The sequence below is a fragment of the Rana temporaria genome, chromosome 4, assembly GCF_905171775.1.
Source record: "Rana temporaria chromosome 4, aRanTem1.1, whole genome shotgun sequence".
NCBI classification, from domain to species: Eukaryota; Metazoa; Chordata; class Amphibia; order Anura; family Ranidae; genus Rana; species Rana temporaria.
This window is the reverse complement of record NC_053492.1, coordinates 263,740,953-263,759,755: the sequence shown is the minus strand read 5'-3', so window position 1 is coordinate 263,759,755 and position 18,803 is coordinate 263,740,953. Positions and strand designations below refer to the sequence as shown.

The following is an 18,803-nucleotide window of genomic DNA, read 5'->3' as shown; positions in this document are numbered from 1 at the left end:
TAAAGGGACCATAGCCCAAATAGTGGTGCTGTATAGCACCCGTCCAGGACCCAACCCTGGTGTCCTGTACAATATATATATATATAAATAAATAAATAAATAGTCCCATGTGACTAATTACTAAATAAATGAATAGTCCATAAAGTCAAGTGATATTCAAACAAGATTCAATCTTCTTAAAATCTTCCACCACACCACCGTGCTTGTGACACCCCTCTGGAATCGCACTCACCAGCTAAAATTGCCTCTCGCTCTCGTGTTCGGCTCAAGAGCTTGTTAATTAGAGCTCCAAAAGGTTAAACACTGTGTTTCAACTCAAGACAAAATGACCATCCAATATACAACTATGTTTCAACTCAGGGTTTATCCACACATGTAAATAAGAAAAAGTGCTCCAATAGTGTAAAATAGTAACGACCAATTTATTAAAATCCACACAAACACTCCCTCCTGGATCCCAGACCGTGCTGATTGTATCCGGTGCTTAGCTGCGGCGTCTCACGTCAGTGTAGACAGGACACGTGGCTGCATGACAGGAATCTAAATTGACGTGAGACGCCGCAGCTAAGCACGGGATACGATCAGCACGCTCTGGGATCCAGGAGGGAGTGAGAGACCTTGATTGAGCGCATATCTCGGGTCCGCTGTGACCGCAAAGCACTGCAGAGCCATCATATACACATGTTTGCTGTGATTTTTCAAGGCTGGTTTTTAAAGTTCGTCATGTGAGTGCAATGATTGAAGTGTTTGTGTGGATTTTAATAAATTGGTTGTTACTATTTTACACTATTGGAGCACTTTTTCTTATTTACATGTATGGATAAATCCTGAGTTGAAACATAGTTGTATATTGCATGGTCGTTTTGTCCTGAGTTGAAACACACAGTGGATGGTCGTTTAACCCTTTGGAGTTCTAATTAACAAGCTCTTGAGCCGAACATGAGAGTGGGAGGCAATTTTAGCTGGTGAGTGCGATTCCAGAGGGGTGGTGTCACAAGCACAGCGGTGTGGTGGAAGATTTTAAGAAGATTGAATCTTGTTTGAATATCACTTCACTTTATGGACTATTCATTTATTTATTAATTAGTCACATGGGACTATATATATTTATATATATATATATATATATATATATATATATATATATATATATTTATATATATATATATATATATATATATATTAGTTTTATCACTGGTGATTTTTTTTACAGTTATTTAGTGATTGGTACTTGGGTACTGATCTCATGAGCTCTACATTTTTGTCCTATTTTCACAGTTTGTTTTATAGGTTGAAATTTGGTTTATGTCCAGTTATAGAACTTCTATCAAGTTTGTATTTCTGTCTATCTGACCCTACTAGGGAGTTTCAGTATTAAAGCGGAGTTCCACCCAAAAATGGAACTTCCGCTTAATCCACTCCTCGCCCCCTTACATGCCACATTTGGCATGTAATTATTTTGGGGGGTGGGGGCTTCAGGAGGAATGGGACTTTCTGTCCCACTTCCTCCTTCCGCCGAGAGGCTGGTAAGGTGAATAGCTTAATTGCCTTACTGCAGCCCCTCCCTGTAGGTGAACGCCTGTCAAATCGGACGGCGCAGCACCGCTCGCGAATGCGCAGTGGGTGCCCGGCCGTGAAGCCGAAAGCTGTCACGGCCGGGTGCCCACACTTGGAATGAAGACGCCAGCCGGAGGTGGGGGGAGAGGAGCGGAGCCCCGGCTGGCGCGTCGCTGGAACCGTGGAGCAGGTAAGTGTGTTTATTAAAAGCCAGCAGCTACACTTTTTGTAGCTGCTGACTTTTAATAAACATAAAAAAAGTCTGGAACTCCCCTTTAACTAATTTTTTGACAGCTGCAGTAGATACAAGTACATTTCTAACTTGTCCATCGATCACATTGTATAGCCCTTTCTTCCATTTAAAGCTTCATTTACCTGCAGACCTCTCTTCAAGATCATCTCTCTCTCATTTCTGAAGTATGAAATATCCTTTGGTATGGGAACAGAGCTACAGTAGAAGAACAGACAGAAAAGTATGAAGTCATTGTGACAAGATCTAAAGCTACCATATCACTCCAAGTGCTGTTCTAATAAGGAAACATAAAACTTTAACAAGGGACTTTGAACCCTGCTAGCAGGGGAACCTAGAGGCTATAATACAGTTCAAAACTCAGTTTGTTTATTTTTTTATGTTGTTAAATTCCAACTCTGGGTAAATTGAAAATGACCACTTACAAAAAGACTGTGTCCACACCGAAAGGGTTAAGTATTCCTTTAGTCTAGGTGACAGTAAGCCCTCGTTCACACTGAATACGGCTTTGAAATTGTGCGACTTCATCATCTGAACTTGCACAATTTCAAAGCCGAATTTCAGTCCGACTTCGGGGACGACTTGAAAGGCAGCTGTGCAGGTTCATGCACAGACGTCTATTGAAGTCACCCCCAAAGTCACTAAAAGTAGTGCAGGAACTACTTCTGGAAATCGTTGCGGCGCTGCAAAGTCAGTGTCGCATCAATTGGGACGGGGCCATTTCTGGCAATAGGCAGAGATTTGACGAGTCAAATCGCATGTCAAATCATGCCAATGTGAACGGGGGCTAAAATTGCTTTTACTTTTTTACTTACCTAAAGCTGGCCATAGACGAAGCTGGCAATAGGTTTGAATCTCGTCTGGTTTCACCCCGCCTGGAGAACAAAATGGCTCCACTAGAGGGATTCCCCCAAAATTTAGCGATTTTCTGCAACATGTACAGTGCCTTGAAAAAGTATTCATACCCCTTAAAGTTTTCCAGATTTTGTCATGTTACAATCAAAAAAGTAAATGTATTTTATTCGGATTTTATGTTACAGACCAAAACAAAGTGGTACATAATTGTGAAGTGGAAGGAAAATTATAAATAGTTTTCAAATATTTTTACAAATAAATATGTGAAAAGTGTGGTGTGCATTTGTATTCAGCCCCCCTGAGTCAATACTTTGTAGAACCACCTCTCGCCTCAATTACAGCTGCAAGTCTTTTTGTCTCTACCAGCTTTGCACATCTAGAGAGTGACATTTTTGCACATTATTTGCAAAATATCTCAAGCACTGTTAGGCCTCGTACACGATAGGTTAACCAGAGGACAACGGTCTGAAGGACCGTTTTCATCGGTCAAAACCGATCGTGTGTGGGCCCCATAGGTTATAAAAAAGGCAACTTGCTTTAAAATTAACCTATGGATTCCTAACCGATAGGTCAAAACCGATCGTTAGTAGGCACGACCATCGGTTAAAAATCCACGCATTTTTAGAATCAAGTCGACGCATGCTTGGAAGCATTGAACTTCGTTTTTTCAGCACAATGTGTTTTACGTCACTGCGTTCTGACACGATCGGTTATTTAACCTATGGTGTGTAGGCGTGACGGACCATCAGTCAGCTTCATCAGTTAACCTATGACAACGGTCCTTCAGACCGTTGGTTAACCTATCGTGTGTACGAGGCCTTAGGTTGGATGAAGAGTGTCTGAAAAGCAATTTTCAAGTCTTGCCACAGATTCTCAATTGGATTTAGGTCTGGTCTGGTCTGGTCCTTTGACTGGGCAATTCTAACACATGAATATGCTTTGATCTAAACCAGCCCATTGTAGCTGTGGCTGTATGTTTAGAGTCGTTGTCCTGCTGGAAGGTGAATCTCCGCACCAGTCTCAAGTCTTTCGAAGACACCAAAAGCTTTTCTTCTAACATTTCCCTGTATTTGGCTCCATCCATCTTCCCATCAACTCTGAACAGCTCGGGAACTGGGCGATATTGGATGTTGATGTGGTGTTTTTTTTTTTATATTATGGAAATACATGTAATATGGTGTTATTGATGATGTGTTAAACCCTAATAAAAATAAAAATGTAATACTGAAAAAAAACTCTGAACAGCTTTCCTGTCCCTGCTGAGGAAAAGCACCCCCACCTGCCACCACCATGTTTCACGGAGGGAATGGTCAAAGTTCCATTTTGGCCTTATCCTACCACAGCAACTTCTTCTACATATTTGCTGTGTCACTGCTTGTCCTGTGGACACATTCTCCCACCAAAACTATGGATCTCTGCAGCTCCTCCAGTTACCATGGGCCTTTTGGCTGTTTCTCTGCTTTTCTGATTAATGCTTGCCATGCCTGGCCTGTCAGTTCAGTTGAACAGCCAGGTCTTGGTAGGTTTGCAGTTGTGCAATACCCTTTCCATTTTTGGATGATGGATTGAACAGTGCTCTTTAAGGCCTCGTACACACGACCGAACATGTCTGCTGAAACTGGTCCGCGGACCAGTTTCCGCAGAGATGTCCGACCGTGTGTAGGGCCTACCGGACCAGATTCCTGGGCTAGCGGACAGGTTTCCAGCGGACAAAAGTTTCTTAGCATGCTAAGAAACTTGTTTGCTGGAACCATGTCCGTCGGACATGTCCGATGGTCAGTATGACTCATCGGACATGTCCGCTGGTTATGACGTATAACCAGCGGCCCGAAATCCCGCGCATGCGTCAAATTGTCGTATACGTCACCGCGTTCTCTGTCCGCGGGGATTTTGGTCTGATTATGTGTACACACATCAGACCAAAACATCCCAGCAGACATGTCCGATGAAAACGGTCCGCGGACCGTTTTCATCGGACATGTCTGGCCGTGTGTACAAGGCCTTAGATGTTCAAAGCTTGGTATTTTTTATAACCTAACCCTGCTTTAAACTTCTCCACAACTTTATCCTAGACCTGCCTGGTGTGTTCCTTGGCCTTCAAGATGCTATTTGTTCACTAAAGTTCTCTAACAAACCTCTGAGGACTTCACAGAACAGCTGTATTTATACTGAGAATAAATTACACACAGGTGGACTCTGTTTACCAATTAGGTAACTTCTGAAGGCATTTGGTTCCACAAAATTTTAATTAGGGATGTCAGAGTAAAAGGGGCTGAATACAAAATGCACACTAAACTTTTCAGATATTTATTTTTTAAAATATTTGTAAACCATTTATCATGTTTCTTCTCATTCACAATTATGTGCCACTTTGTGTTGGTCTATCCCAATACAATACATTTATGTTTTTGGTTATAAAATGACAAAATGTGTAACATTTCAAGGGGGTATAAATACTTTTTCAATGTACTGTAGTTGCAAGAAAGAAAATCGTTCCGTTTTTGGCTGGCCTAATCCTCTGGTGTTCCCCAATGCTCCAGTAGTGGAATGTCCCAGGACCGTTTTTATCGGACAGTCTGTCCGTGTGTACGAGGCCTAACACAGCGAGCAGTGGTGCCGTGCTCCTCACAGGCAGCGGAACGGGCTGGCGGGCGTCAGTATGCCGCCCCCTAAAAGTGCCGCCTGGTACCCATGGTACCACCCGGTCCCATCATAGGGCCGGCCCTGTTTGGACCCTACACTGTTCTTGATGACTTCAGGAGCTCAGACTGCTGGATCATTGGGAAGAAGATGTTGCAGAGATTGGTCTCTCAGCATGGAGGAGAAAAGGATTGAGTAAGTAAATTTATTTCAACAAGTCCCCTAGATCTAAATGATTAACCTGTGCAGCACAGATGCAGCTCAACTGCAAGGGGTCATTTTAAAGTTTCCCATAGTTGGGCTTTAAACTAATGTTATGGTGTACACTCCACAAGTAGCATGCAGTAGCAGTTAGCCTCACATGATTGTACAATGCTCCAATCACATACTACTTAATACTTTCATGCCACGTACACACGATCGGTTCATCCGATGAAAATGGACCAATGGATTTTTTCATCAGATATCCGATGAAGCTGACTTTCATCAGTCTTGCCTACGCACCATCACTTAAAAATCCGTTCGTGTCAGAACGCGGTGATGTAAAATACTACGACGTGCTGAGAAAAATGAAGTTCAATGCTTCCGAGCATGCATCGACTTGATTCTGAGCATGCGTGGATTTTTAACCGATGGACTTGCCCACAGACGATCGTTTTTTTTCTATCGGTTTTTTAACCACCAGATAATTTTAAACAGGTTCTAACTTTTTTCCCCGATGGGAATAAAACCGATGGAGCCCACACACGATCGGTTCGTCCGATGAAAACGGTCCATTGGACCATTTTCATCAGACGAGCCGATCGTGTGTACAGGGCATTATAGTTTACTCCATAGAGAGTCATGTATTCCAGCCATCAATTGCTACTTTTATTGATCAGTCATTAGCAATTTCAGAAGCTTTATCTTTTCAGCATACCATGGGAATTTTGGATGTTTCAAAGTGTTTTATGATGAAAACTTTTAATAGAATTTGATTGGAGAAGGTGGACAAGAATATCAGCCATATGTCACAGAAACATGTTAAAATTCAAATGGCTGACCTGATACTAAACAAGCATATATCTATAAAAATTAGCACATTGTTATTCACGTTGTCTTTTAATGAACGTACCTGTAGGCTTGACCAGGTGTACCACAAAGAATTCCATTTTCTTCTATTTCTGTCTTCAGTTCTGATAACTGGGAAGCTAATTGCTTCTCCAGGGATTGGATGCCATCACTAGAAGATATTCTGTACACTTCACTCATTATCTAGGTTTTGGCAAAGAGGAAAGAGAAATAATAATGAAACACCCTGAAGACACAGCAGCCCTTTTAGTCTTTAGGTAAGGCAGAGCCTGCATTACGAACAGCTAGAGAAAAAAAGTTTATGCTTATAATTATTACTCTTTTTATTTAAAGTGGAAGTAAACCCTCCTATCGTTTTCAGCCAAGGAAGCGGCCATCTTGACCTCTGTTTAATCTGTAACTGCCATAATGCTGTACATGTGACCTGTTATGAAACCAGCCATTGGATGGTTTGACAGTTTGGTTGAGAGCACAAGCAAATGTGACAGCTAGCATTTCCGCCATGCCGGGAATGTTAACTGTTTTTTGTAACTATCAAATTGAAGGGTTTACTTCCACTTTAAGTTTTCTGTCACTTATCTTTACCAATCACCAATTTATCTAGGAAAGGAAAACTGCACAAAACAGAATATCCTTATAGATGACCATCGTATGTGTCTGGGTTTAAAGGTGAAACTGCCTTCCAATGTATGAAATCAGTATTTATATATTTTTTGCTTTGTAAGGAGTAGGGAAAGTTAGGCCCTCTGTTTTAAAGTTGTATGTGTCCCCCTTCTCCTTCTGTAGGAGATTCACCCCACTATTTTTAAAGTGGTAGTTAATAAGGCTTACAGTGCCGGAACTTCAGAGCCTGTACCAGAAGCGGCGGCTCCCACGCGCGTGCGGAACGTCTTCGCGCACGTGGCCACTCATGTGGCCGGAGGCCTCGAACCCGGAAGGAAAATCAGGGGAAGATGTCAGCCGTCTCAGCGGTGACATTGCGGCATTAGAGGGCTTCATTCTAAAGTAATTCTATCATAATGTGCTAGTATGCAATGCACACTAGTACATTATGACATTGCCTTGCAGGGAATTTTTTTTTTTTTTTTTAATCCTCTGCGGTTTACTAGCACTTTCATTTTTATTTAAAAATCTGAAACAAAAAATCTGAATAGGGTGCAGAGACATTAAAAAAAGCTCTGCGGTCTGTGTCCACACTGGGGAGATTCTATTTCTCAATTTGTCTTGTGACCACTGTCATTGTAACAGAATCGGTATTCACCCCGGTGATCAGAGAGGTAACTATAACTCGCAGTTTACAAAACAAGTGTAAAGTTAGAATTGATGCCTAGTACACACGATCGGTTTTCCCGGCGGTCAAAAGTCCGCCGGGAAAACCGAGAACCTGCCTGGTTGCTTCTCCCTGTGTACACACGGACGGTTTTCCAGACAGGGAAACTGCCATGACAGCTTTGGTCGGGAAAACTGGCCTTGTGTATTGCTCCACGGCAGTGTTTCCCATAGGAAAACTGCCTAGCAAAAAACCGCCGAGAATTGCGGCGGGAAAAAAAGAGAACAAGTTTTTTACTCGCAGTTTTCCTGTCGGGAAAACTACCATGGAGCGTACACACGGACAGATTTCCCGACTACAGGCAAACATGGCAGTTTTCCCGTCGGGAAAACCGGTCGTGTGTACGAGGCATAATAATACAAAACAGGGTCAGGATAGCAAAGAACATGCATACACTGCAGAATAATTACAAAACAGATTTTGAAAGCTGCACAAACATGGACTTTTCACAGCAATGTCTCTGACACTGTTACCCATTTAGGGTAACACATGGCTGCATAGCATACTTGCTATAGGACTCTATAACAGAGCTTCAAGCTGAGGATCTCCACAAATTAGCACAGAACACATCTACTTTGGCTTTTATAAACTGTGCCCCTCACAGTGAAGTTCTGGGTATTTCCGGTAATGCAGGTGAGCAGCTGGAAGGATCCAAGGCCTAAGGACGAAGCACCACTCAACTGGAACTTCAGTACTCTGGTAGCAACTGTGTAGGAGGGGTCAAACCAGTAAACCCAAAAAATGAAACACACGTGGATGCTTAAATTTTGTCTGTACCGTAGAAATTAATAGAAATAAGGCAATTTACAGCAATGACACTACATATGTTGCAGGTCATACACTTCTTCAGGCAGTAGAGGGCAGTGTTTATCCATAAGGCACTTCCTAATAGTAATATTACAAACTAAGGATGGGACGGACATGCCCCTGTTCGGTTCGCAGCAGAACACCCAAACAGGGGAGATGTTCTAACCCGAACGGCAAACCCCATTGAAGTCTATTGGAGCCGAACAGTAAAAAAAGTGCCCATTTTAAAAGCTTATATGCAAGTAATTGGCCCTAAAAGGGGTATGGGGGTTTGGGTACTGCCCTGGGGGAGTATATATATATATATATTTTTTTTTTCAAACAATAGTTTTTCAGGAGCAGTGATTTTAATTATGCTTAAAGTAAATAAAATTAAAATACAATAAAAATTAAAAATTATTTTAAATATAGTGCCTGGGGGGTCTCTTTAATGTGTCTGTAAAGTAGCGCATCTGTATCATGCATAAAACATGCTGCAACAAAAATTACATTTCTAAAGAAAATGCACCGCCCCCTTCTGACGTTACAGACTGTGCATGTGACGTCAGAAGGGGCACTGCCACCGGGTGACCTAGCTAGGTGGCTCCGCCTCTTACCTATATAAGAAATGTCAAAGGGCAGAGGAGGCAGAATGCCCCCCAGGTGGCAAGAGCGTTTTGTTTTTTTCGGGTCCGGCAGGCGGCATGATTGACGATAGATTTACATCGAGGGACACTATTTTTTATTTATTTTTAATAAAGGATTTTTTGAAAACTATCTCTTGTGTTAATTACTTTTTGACACTTTTTTGGTGAATGGGTAGGGATACTATGTACCCGATACCTATTCACATGGGGGGCGGGATCTGGGGGTCCTTTTATTAAAGCCTTTATTACGCAGACAACCACAGCCCAGGGTTGGGGGGGAAGAGACCCATGTCCCATCAACATGGGAACAAGGTGCCCCAAAAGCACCCACCCCCCTGTGTAGAAGAAGGATCTATTATTATAGAAAAGTCACATACCTTCACCTTTGGGGTGATTCAGAACAGAATCAGCCTGATCCCTGTATTCCCGATCTCCTCTACACGGCTCGGAATGTTCCTTTGATACACAGAGCCGAAGTCACATGAGGGGATCAGTAGGAGATCTAGGACTGGAGGTGACCGTTGGCTGCGGGACGCATGTGCGAACACGAACATCTGGTTCCTCGGCGGCCTGGGTTGCCATGGATCAGCTTGGTAGGTGGGGAATGAAGAGACTCTTTCCGCTCCTCCCACCACCACCACCCAGCATATTCAAAACATTAGCGGCCGGCCCTAAAGGTCAGAACCCGCGGCCAGCTCTGCATGTCACACCTGGAGCCCTGCAATCACCCGGTCTGCCCTATAGCCAGTCAGGGCCTGTGTGTGTGTGTGTGTGTGTGTGTGTGTGTGTGTGTGTGTGTGTGTGTGTGTGTGTGTATATATATATATATATATATATATATATATATATATATATATATATATATATATATATATATATATATATATATATATATATATATATTTAGGGCTGTTACTGATTACAATTTTCGTGTTCAATCGATTTTGTTTTAAATCGATTAATTGACTAATTTCGATTAATTATAACACACATACATTTTTCGGATATATAGTCCCACTGTAATATCCACAGACATTTCCCCCACTGTAATATCCACAGACATCTCCCCACTGTAATATCCACATCTCCCCCACTGTAATATCCACAGACATCGCCCCCACTGTAATATCCACAGACATCTCCCCCCACTGTAATATCCACAGACATCTCCCCACTGTAATATCCACAGACATCTCCCCCACTGTAATATCCACAGACATCTCCCCCACTGTAATATCCACAGACATCTCCCCCACTGTAATATCCACAGACATCTCCCCCACTGTAATATCCACAGACATCTCCCCACTGCAATATCCACAGACATCTCCCCACTGTAATATCCAAAGACATCTCTCCCACTGTAATATCCACAGACATCGCCCCCACTGAAATATCCACAGACATCGCCCCCACTGAAATATCCACAGACATCTCCCCCACTGTAATATCCACAGACATCTCCCCACTGTAATATCCACAGACATCTCCCCACTGTAATATCCACAGACATCTCCCCCACTGTAATATCCACAGACATCTCCCCCACTGTAATATCCACAGACATCACTCCCACTGTAATATCAACAGACATCTCCCCACTGTACTCCACAGACTATGGTCCACATCTCCCCCACTGTATAGAAAGATTAGTGCTTGCTTAGTCTTACCAGAGATGCCGGCAGAACACGAGCAGTTGAGGCCGGGTGATGACGTCAGCGCGTCGCTCTAGGCTCACCTAGGCCCCCGTCGGGTGGACCAAGATGGCCACCACTCCGGGAGCTAGGCCGAAGCCTTTCCTATGGCCATGGCAGCAACGGAGCTCAGTGGATCACGTGGTGTGCCGATCCGCATATGGTGACCCGTTCAGATCACGGATCATTTAGGATCCGTTGCACCACTAGTACCGATCAAAAAAATTTTGATCGATCAAATTTTTTTACGATTAATCGAGGAATTAATCATTAATTTCTGCAGCCCTAATTATATATATATATATATACACACGTACACGCACACATATACATACATACATACACACACACACACAATCAGATACCCACAGCTGATCCAGAGGAAGGCAAAAAATAAAAAAATAATAAAGCATGATCCAATTTGCTCCAGCAGGGGAAATAAAATCCTTCCTGATCCCTTGTGAGGCAATTAGGTATTCCCTGGATCAACTTTACCTATAATATTAATATACAGTTATATTATGTATATCCAGGAAAGAATTCAGGCCTTTCTTAAAACAATCTACTGAGTTGGCCAGAACCAGCTCCTGAGGGATTCCACATTTTCACAGCTCGAACTGTGAAAAAGCCTTTCTGTATTTGGGGATGAAATCTCTTTTCTTCCAGACGTAAAGAGTGCCCCCTTGTCCTCTGTGATGACCTTAAAGCTAATAATTCAACACAATGTTTACTATATGGACCCCTTATCTATTTGTACATGTTGATCATATCCCCCCTTATTCTCCTCTTCTCAAGAGAGAATAAATTCAGTTCCTCTAATCTTTTCCTCATAGCTGAGCTCCTCCATGCCTCTTATCAGTTTGGTTGCCCTTCTCTGCACTTTCTCCAGTTCCCTGATATCTTTTTTGTGAAGTGATACCCAAAACTGAACTGCATATTCCAGATGAGGTCTTACTAATGATTTGTACAGGGGCAAAATTATATATTTTTATTTCTTTGGAAACTGCAGCTTGGCATTGTGTGCCATTATTAAGCTTATACGATATGTAGATATTTGCCAGCACACCAAGTATAATCAATTTTCGTCCAAACGGAATGATCCTTGGTGTGCTGGCGTATATCTACATATCGTATAGGTTCCAGTATCCAGCTGGCGCTCGCTACAGCTCCTAGTACTCTAAGAGCTTATTCCAGGAATGTGCGCGATGGGAATATGGACTGTGGATTAATACATTTATGACCAGCTAATTTGCAGTTGAGAGGGCTGCCCAAATCTTGCAGGATTTCGGTATCCTAAGTACGGTCATCCTCCTCAATATGGCAGTCTGGAGCCCATAGCAGGAGACAAATTATTCCTTAATGGGCTCCTGCCAGCCCAAAGAAATGGCACTCTGCCACCTTCAGGTTTGGAGGAAATACTGCAGCCTATAGTCATTTGGAGAAGCTGTGTGCTATTAATGCGGTAGTAAACCGCCAGAAAAATAAATACAATTCGAGCCCCTTGCAGGTTTAAGTCATAATGTACTAGCATAGGTGTGCGCAGCCTATTGCATTAGGATTTGCACCCCAAAGCTCAAACACATATGCCTTTCTCTGCAGCCTCAGCTGCACTGGACAGTTCATTCACATTCACAGTTTACTATGCATTAGCTATGAATGAACACAGCAAGTGAGTTCATTTAAAAAAGGAAGGCATTGGTAAATGACATATTTACTAGCCCCTTTGCCCGCTCTCCATTTTGAAACATCCCCCGCAGCAGCTGGGGGGAGAGCAGGGAAGCCATCAGCACTGCGGGGCATTGGGGGCCAACACAGGGGAAGCCTAGGCACTAGGTAGAATTAGCACTGCACATAGTGATTAGGATGTGCCTAAGCACACCTGGCACACCCCCTGCACATCTATGTGTACTAGTGTGCACTGCATACTAGCACATTATGACAGATTTACCTGCACATGGAGCCCTCTAGCCCAAAATTTACATCTTTGCCCGGTCTTCCTTTGGGGTTCACAGGTTCCAGTTGTCTGAAAGGCTGTGAGAGCCCCAGCCACAGAAGGACGCTCTAAATTTCACAGCACACTGTATGCCCTGAAAGCAGAGCATCATCGGTAATTGCCGATGTGAATATATCCTAAACAGTATACAGTGCGTTCAGGAGATATTCATCGTACCTACAGGTAAGCCTGATAGTAAACTTGTAGTCACAAGTTAAAAAAATAAAGTTTTTTTATTTCGGTTTTTGCCTTCTTTTCCTACAGCGATCGGGTTTCCCAACCCGCACTTGAAGCGGCCTCGCTCCCTCTCACTTATTTCAAAGACTTTTTTTTTTTATAAATTATATATATTTTTTTACCTCTATAATTTTTTTATTGTTGCTTCTGACAATTTCTAATCATCAGACCAGTTCTTTGTGTGTGTTTTTTTTCTAAGATTGATAATTATAAAACCACTTTCACACAAATTCACTCCAGATGAATACAGACAAACAAACAGCTATTCCTTCAGAATAACAAAAGGTAAGAATCTGCAACAAAGTTTGTTAAAATCCCTGCAATGTTCATAGATCTCCCAGAGGGGGATGTTTTTTTTCCCCCTTAAGGCTGCATTCACATCTGAGCGACAGCCGCGTTCGCGTGTAGCGGCGTATTTTGCCGAGAGTACAAAACTTTCACTTTTTTTTTTTTTTTCTCAAAGTCTTCCCATTGCTGTCAATGGGAAAACGCCTATGTCGCCTGAAAACAAGGGTCCGGGACTTTTTTTCAGGCGACAGGCGTTCGGCGTCTATGAGATGTGAACCATCTCCATAGACAGCAATTAGAATTCTCCCCTCCAGCGACAGAAGCGTCCTGCGTCGGGCGTTTTGTCGCTCAGGTGTGAATGGGGTCTAACAAAAGACTCACCATACACTTTACAATCTGATTGTACAATCTCCTTTAGACCTAACAACTATGTAGTGCAAGAGCCTGTCTGATCAGATACAGATTGATGAGGAAATTCCTTGTAGGACATAGATTTGACAGATCTAAAGTTTATTCATTGCAAATAAATTTGTGAAGTGATTAAACAGAAATCAATCATCTCTCACCTTTTTCAATGGAAGAGCACAAAGGTTGCTCAGGGAATGTATTTACTAAAGCATAGTGACAATGTCTTATTTCCTCTAATGATTCAGAGACTTTCCCCATTCTGTGACAATAATAACAAAATCAATCTAGTGTGTCATATATTACCTGCGAGAGATCAGCCAGACTCTTCCAAATCCGGGCTGGCTGTGATGATCAGAATAAGATCAGTGATCGCTCTATGTATCAGATCTGTGTATGGACAATGTAGGTGTGAGTGGCAGCGCTTCCCTGGTCTCCATAGCAACCCCAGTACACACGCCGGTGAGTGCAGGAAGCAGCCGGGGCTTGTACACTGACACAGCAAATCCTTCTCTGTCTGCTCATTGTATGGGGACAACTCTCTGTAATGGCAAAGTCCTGTGCCGTTTGTAATGCAATGCTTTGATCACTATTATTCTAAATTCTTATTAGGATAATCTAAAGCAGGGGTCTCCAAACTACATCAGCTGGAGATGCCTGATCTAAAGGATTATACCACTGCAGATCCAACAGTGCTTCATCTGTGTGTTGTCAGGTAGTGCTATGGATATATGACAGCTCATCATAATATTGCATGTTGTTCAGGAGAGATGTGGGCAGAAAAAAAATCTTCACTTTAAGTTACTAGACATGTTTAGCACATGAGCGTTCATATATTCCAGTGGCAAGAATAAATTTATATTCTTGTCAATTAAATAAATAAATGCATAGCACTTGACACACTAAAACGCATGTGCAGCTTTAGAGCCCTTTCACACTGGTGCGTTTTTGCCGCATTTTCGCTGTAAAAATAGCGCTATTAAAACGCTCATAACACGCTCCAAAAACGCCCCTCTCCATTGAAATTAATTGAAAACGATGTAAAAACGCGGTAAAATAGCTGTGTTTTACCGCTATTTTAAGAGCCCTTTCACACTGGAAACGCCTATAGCGGAGCGTTAAAATAGCGGTAAAACTCAGTCACAGATCCATCCATCTCTGCAACCCCAATACTCTGCAATACACTCTGCAATACCCCCTGCGCTAATACTCTGCAATACCCCCCCGCGCCAGTACTCTGCAATACCCCCCCGCGCCAGTACTCTGCAATACCCCCCCGCGCCAGTACTCTGCAATACCCCCCCCGCCAGTACTCTGCAATACCCCCCCGCGCCAGTACTCTGCAATACCCCCCCGCGCCAGTACTCTGCAATACCCCCCCGCGCCAGTACTCTGCAATACCCCCCCCGCGCCAGTACTCTGCAATACCCCCCCGCGCCAGTACTCTGCAATACCCCCCCGCGCCAGTACTCTGCAATACCCCCCGCGCCAGTACTCTGCAATACCCCCCGCACCAGTACTCTGCAATACCCCCCCCGCACAATACTCTGCAATAACCCCCCGCACAATACTCTGCAATACCCCCCCTGCACAATACTCTGCAATACCCCCCCTGCACAATACTCTGCAATACCCCCCCGCACAATACTCTGCAATACCCCCCCTGCACAATACTCTGCAATACCCCCCCCGCACAATACTCTGCAATACCCCCCCCGCACAATACTCTGCAATACCCCCCCCCCCCCCGCACAATACTCTGCAATACCCCCCCCCCCCGCACAATACTCTGCAATACCCCCCGCACAATACTCTGCAATACCCCCCCGCACAATACACTGCAATACCCCCCCGCACAATACTATGCAATACCCCCCCCGCACAATACTCTGCAATACCCCCCCCGCACAATACTCTGCAATACCCCCCCCCCCCCGCACAATACTCTGCAATACCCCCCCACACAATACTCTGCAATACCCCCCCGCACAATACTCTGCAATACCCCCCCGCACAATACTCTGCAATACCCCCCGCACAATACTCTGCAATACCCCCCCGCACAATACTCTGCAATACCCGGAAAATACTCTGGAAAAAAAATGAGTTTTAACCACTTCATGCCCGCCGGCCTTCATATGACGTCCTTGACTTTGTGCAGGGATATCTGAATGATGCCTGCAACTACAGGCATCATTCAGATATCCTCTTTTTCAGTCGGCGATTCCCTACACCGTAAGAATGATCATGGTGGCTGTTCCACCTCTTGATTGTTCTTACGGGAGGTGAAAGGGGACATCCCCCCCTTCCTTCTCCCTCCGGTGCCTCTACCGACTCACGGCTACAAACGAAGCCAGGATCGTTTTTTTTTGTTTTTTTTTCAGGCTTCCCAGCCTAGAGGTGAGATGTGGGGTCTTATTGACCCCATATCTCACTGTAAAGAGGACCTGTCATGCTATATTCCTATTACAATTGATGTTTACATTCCTTGTAATAGGAATAAAAGTGATCAAAACATTTATTTTTGGGGAAAAAAGTGTCAAACTAAAATAAATAAAGTAAAATGAACAATAAAAAATGTAAAGCGCCCCTGTTCCCGTGTGCATGTATACAGAAGTGACCGCACTCTTAAGTCCTGCCCACATATGAAAACGGTGTTCGAACGTTAGAGCGAGAGCAATAATTTTGGCCCTAAACCTCTTTTCCAACTAAAAAGATGTAACCAGTAAAAATATTTAAAGCGTCACCTATGGGGATTTTTAAGTAGCGAAGTTTGGCGCCATTCCACAAGCGTGTGCAATTTTGAAGGGTGACATGTTGGGTATCTATTGACTCGGCGTAACTTCATCTTTCATATTATGCAAAAACATTGGGCTAACTTTAATGTTTTTTTTTTTTAAAAGCACAAAACCGTTTTATTTCCAAAAAAAACGCATTCGAAAAATTGCTGCGAAAATACCGTGCGCGATAAAAAGTTGCAACGACCACCATTGTATTCTCTAGGGTCTTTGCTAAAAAAGCATATATAATGTTTTGGGGTTCTATGTAATTTTCTAGCAAATAAATTATGATTTTTCCATGTAGTAGAGGAATGTCAGAATTGGCCTGGGTGCTCCAGAACGCCTGATGGTGCTCCCTGCATGTTGGGCCTCTGTATGTGGCCACGCTGTGAAAAAGTCTCACACATGTGGTATCGCCATACTCGGGAGGAATAGCAGAATGTGTTTTGGGGTGTAATTTGTGGTATGCATATTCTGTGTGTGAGAAATAACCTGCTAATATGAACATTTTGTAAAAAAAATCTAAAAATCTTGATTTTGCAAAGAATTGTGGGAAAAAAAATGACAACTTCAAAAAACTCACCATGCCTCTTTCTAAATACCTTGGAATGTCTTCTTTCCAAAAAGGGGTCATTTGGGGGGTATTTGTACTTTTCTGGCATGTTAGGGTCTCAAGAAACGAGAGAGAGGCCGTCAGTATTTCAGGTGTGATCAAATTGATCAATTTTCAGTAATTGGCACCATAGCTTGTAGACCCTATAACTTTCACCCAGACTAAATAATAACCACATTTTTTTTTTTTAACCAAAGATATGTAGCAGTATACATTTTAGGCCAAATTTATGAAGAAAAATTACTTTTTTGCTAAATTTTATAATAGAAATTAAGAAAAAATATATTTTTTTACAAAATTTTCGTTCTTTTTTTATTTATAGCGAAAAAAAAAGCAGAGGTGATCAAATACCACCAAAAGGAAGCTATATTTGTGGGAAAAAAAGGACAAAAATTTCATTTGGTTACAGTGTTGTATGACTGAGTAATTGTCATTCAAAATGTGAGAGCATCGAAAGCTGAAAATTGGTCTGGTCATTAAGGGGGTTTACGTGCCTGGTGGTCAAGTGGTTAAATATTCTATATTAAAGCTTTTTTATTTATATAAGACATTCATAGCATGAAATAAAAATGCTATAACATCACACTTGATCTTAGATAAAAGGCCGAGAAGCGATGTTCTCTGCATCCCAATGTCATCCCATTGAAGGGATGCTCTGGCTCCATAGACACCGCTTCTTTAGTGGCACAACTTGAATGTGTGAGCTCTGGGACACCTGCCTAGAGAGATCAGCCAGACGATACACTAGCTATCACAATTTTTTTCTGTTGAAAAGCCTGTGGCGTGCAAAACGCAACCCAAAAACTCCACCCGGTGCAGGAAAAATGTGCACACACATAAAGAGATGCAACAAAAAAACTGACGGGTGCATCGTCAATGGTCCTCCGAAAAGGACCCAGCTCTGATCCCACGGGGCGTTAGGCTCCTGACAGGGAAAAGAGTAACTATGGCCCATACAGCCGAAGCCATATGGACCCATCTTGGTTCAAGCAGTCGAAAAGCCACAAGGACCCAACATCCTCGGAGGGACTGCCGAAACAGAACACTCCTCGGTGAGGCTCCCCCGAAGGGAGACCCCATGAGAGCAGGCGAACTAAGCCAAAAGGCCATGTCCACCCACTCCCAAGACTTTCAGAGCAGGCCCGAGGACCAGCACCCTACTCATAAGGTTGCCACCCTGCCGGTATTTTACCGGCACAGCCGGTATTTTCATTCAGATTCCGGGCTGTGCCGGTAAGTTTGAATGAAAAATACCGGCCATGCAATGGCCGGTATTTTTCATTCACTGTCATCACCAGAGGCGTAGCGTGAGGAGCAGGGGCGGACTGACCATTCGGTGAGTCGAGCACTGTCCGAGGACCCCGTGGTGGGAGGGCCCGGGCCGGCTCAGTCTGCCCCTGGAGGTGCCCGCAGCAGCGCAGCTTATTATACACAAAATCAAAAAGAACTGTACCCCCAAGGAAGCAGTGCCATTGAACCATTGGCGGTGGCTGTGTGAGCAGCTCAGAGGTGTGAGCTGGCTGATATGGATGGCTCATCAGAGCCGTGCGATGATGTTCAGTCACAGGCGCTCCGGCCACCTCTCCCCCTGCTCTCCCCCTGAGGAATTCAGCTGAGGGGGCGGGGCCATAAATCACTGCCGTGGTGTACAGTCTGT

General features: G+C 43.4%; 1 protein-coding gene across 1 annotated transcript in view; it reads right to left on the bottom strand.

The window, feature by feature from the left end:
- The window catches only part of LOC120937196, a 186,649-nt gene extending 172,043 nt beyond the window's left edge, over window positions 1–14,606 (bottom strand). Inside the window, exons 1-3 of the mRNA XM_040350213.1 lie at window positions 14,060–14,606; window positions 6,417–6,556; window positions 1,933–2,005 (exon numbers count right to left, since the gene is read on the bottom strand). Of these exons, the coding sequence (XP_040206147.1) occupies window positions 1,933–2,005; window positions 6,417–6,553 (210 nt within the window). The 5' untranslated portion in view covers window positions 6,554–6,556; window positions 14,060–14,606. The remainder of the gene's footprint in view (window positions 1–1,932; window positions 2,006–6,416; window positions 6,557–14,059) is intronic.
- Between the last annotated feature and the right edge of the window lie 4,197 nt (window positions 14,607–18,803).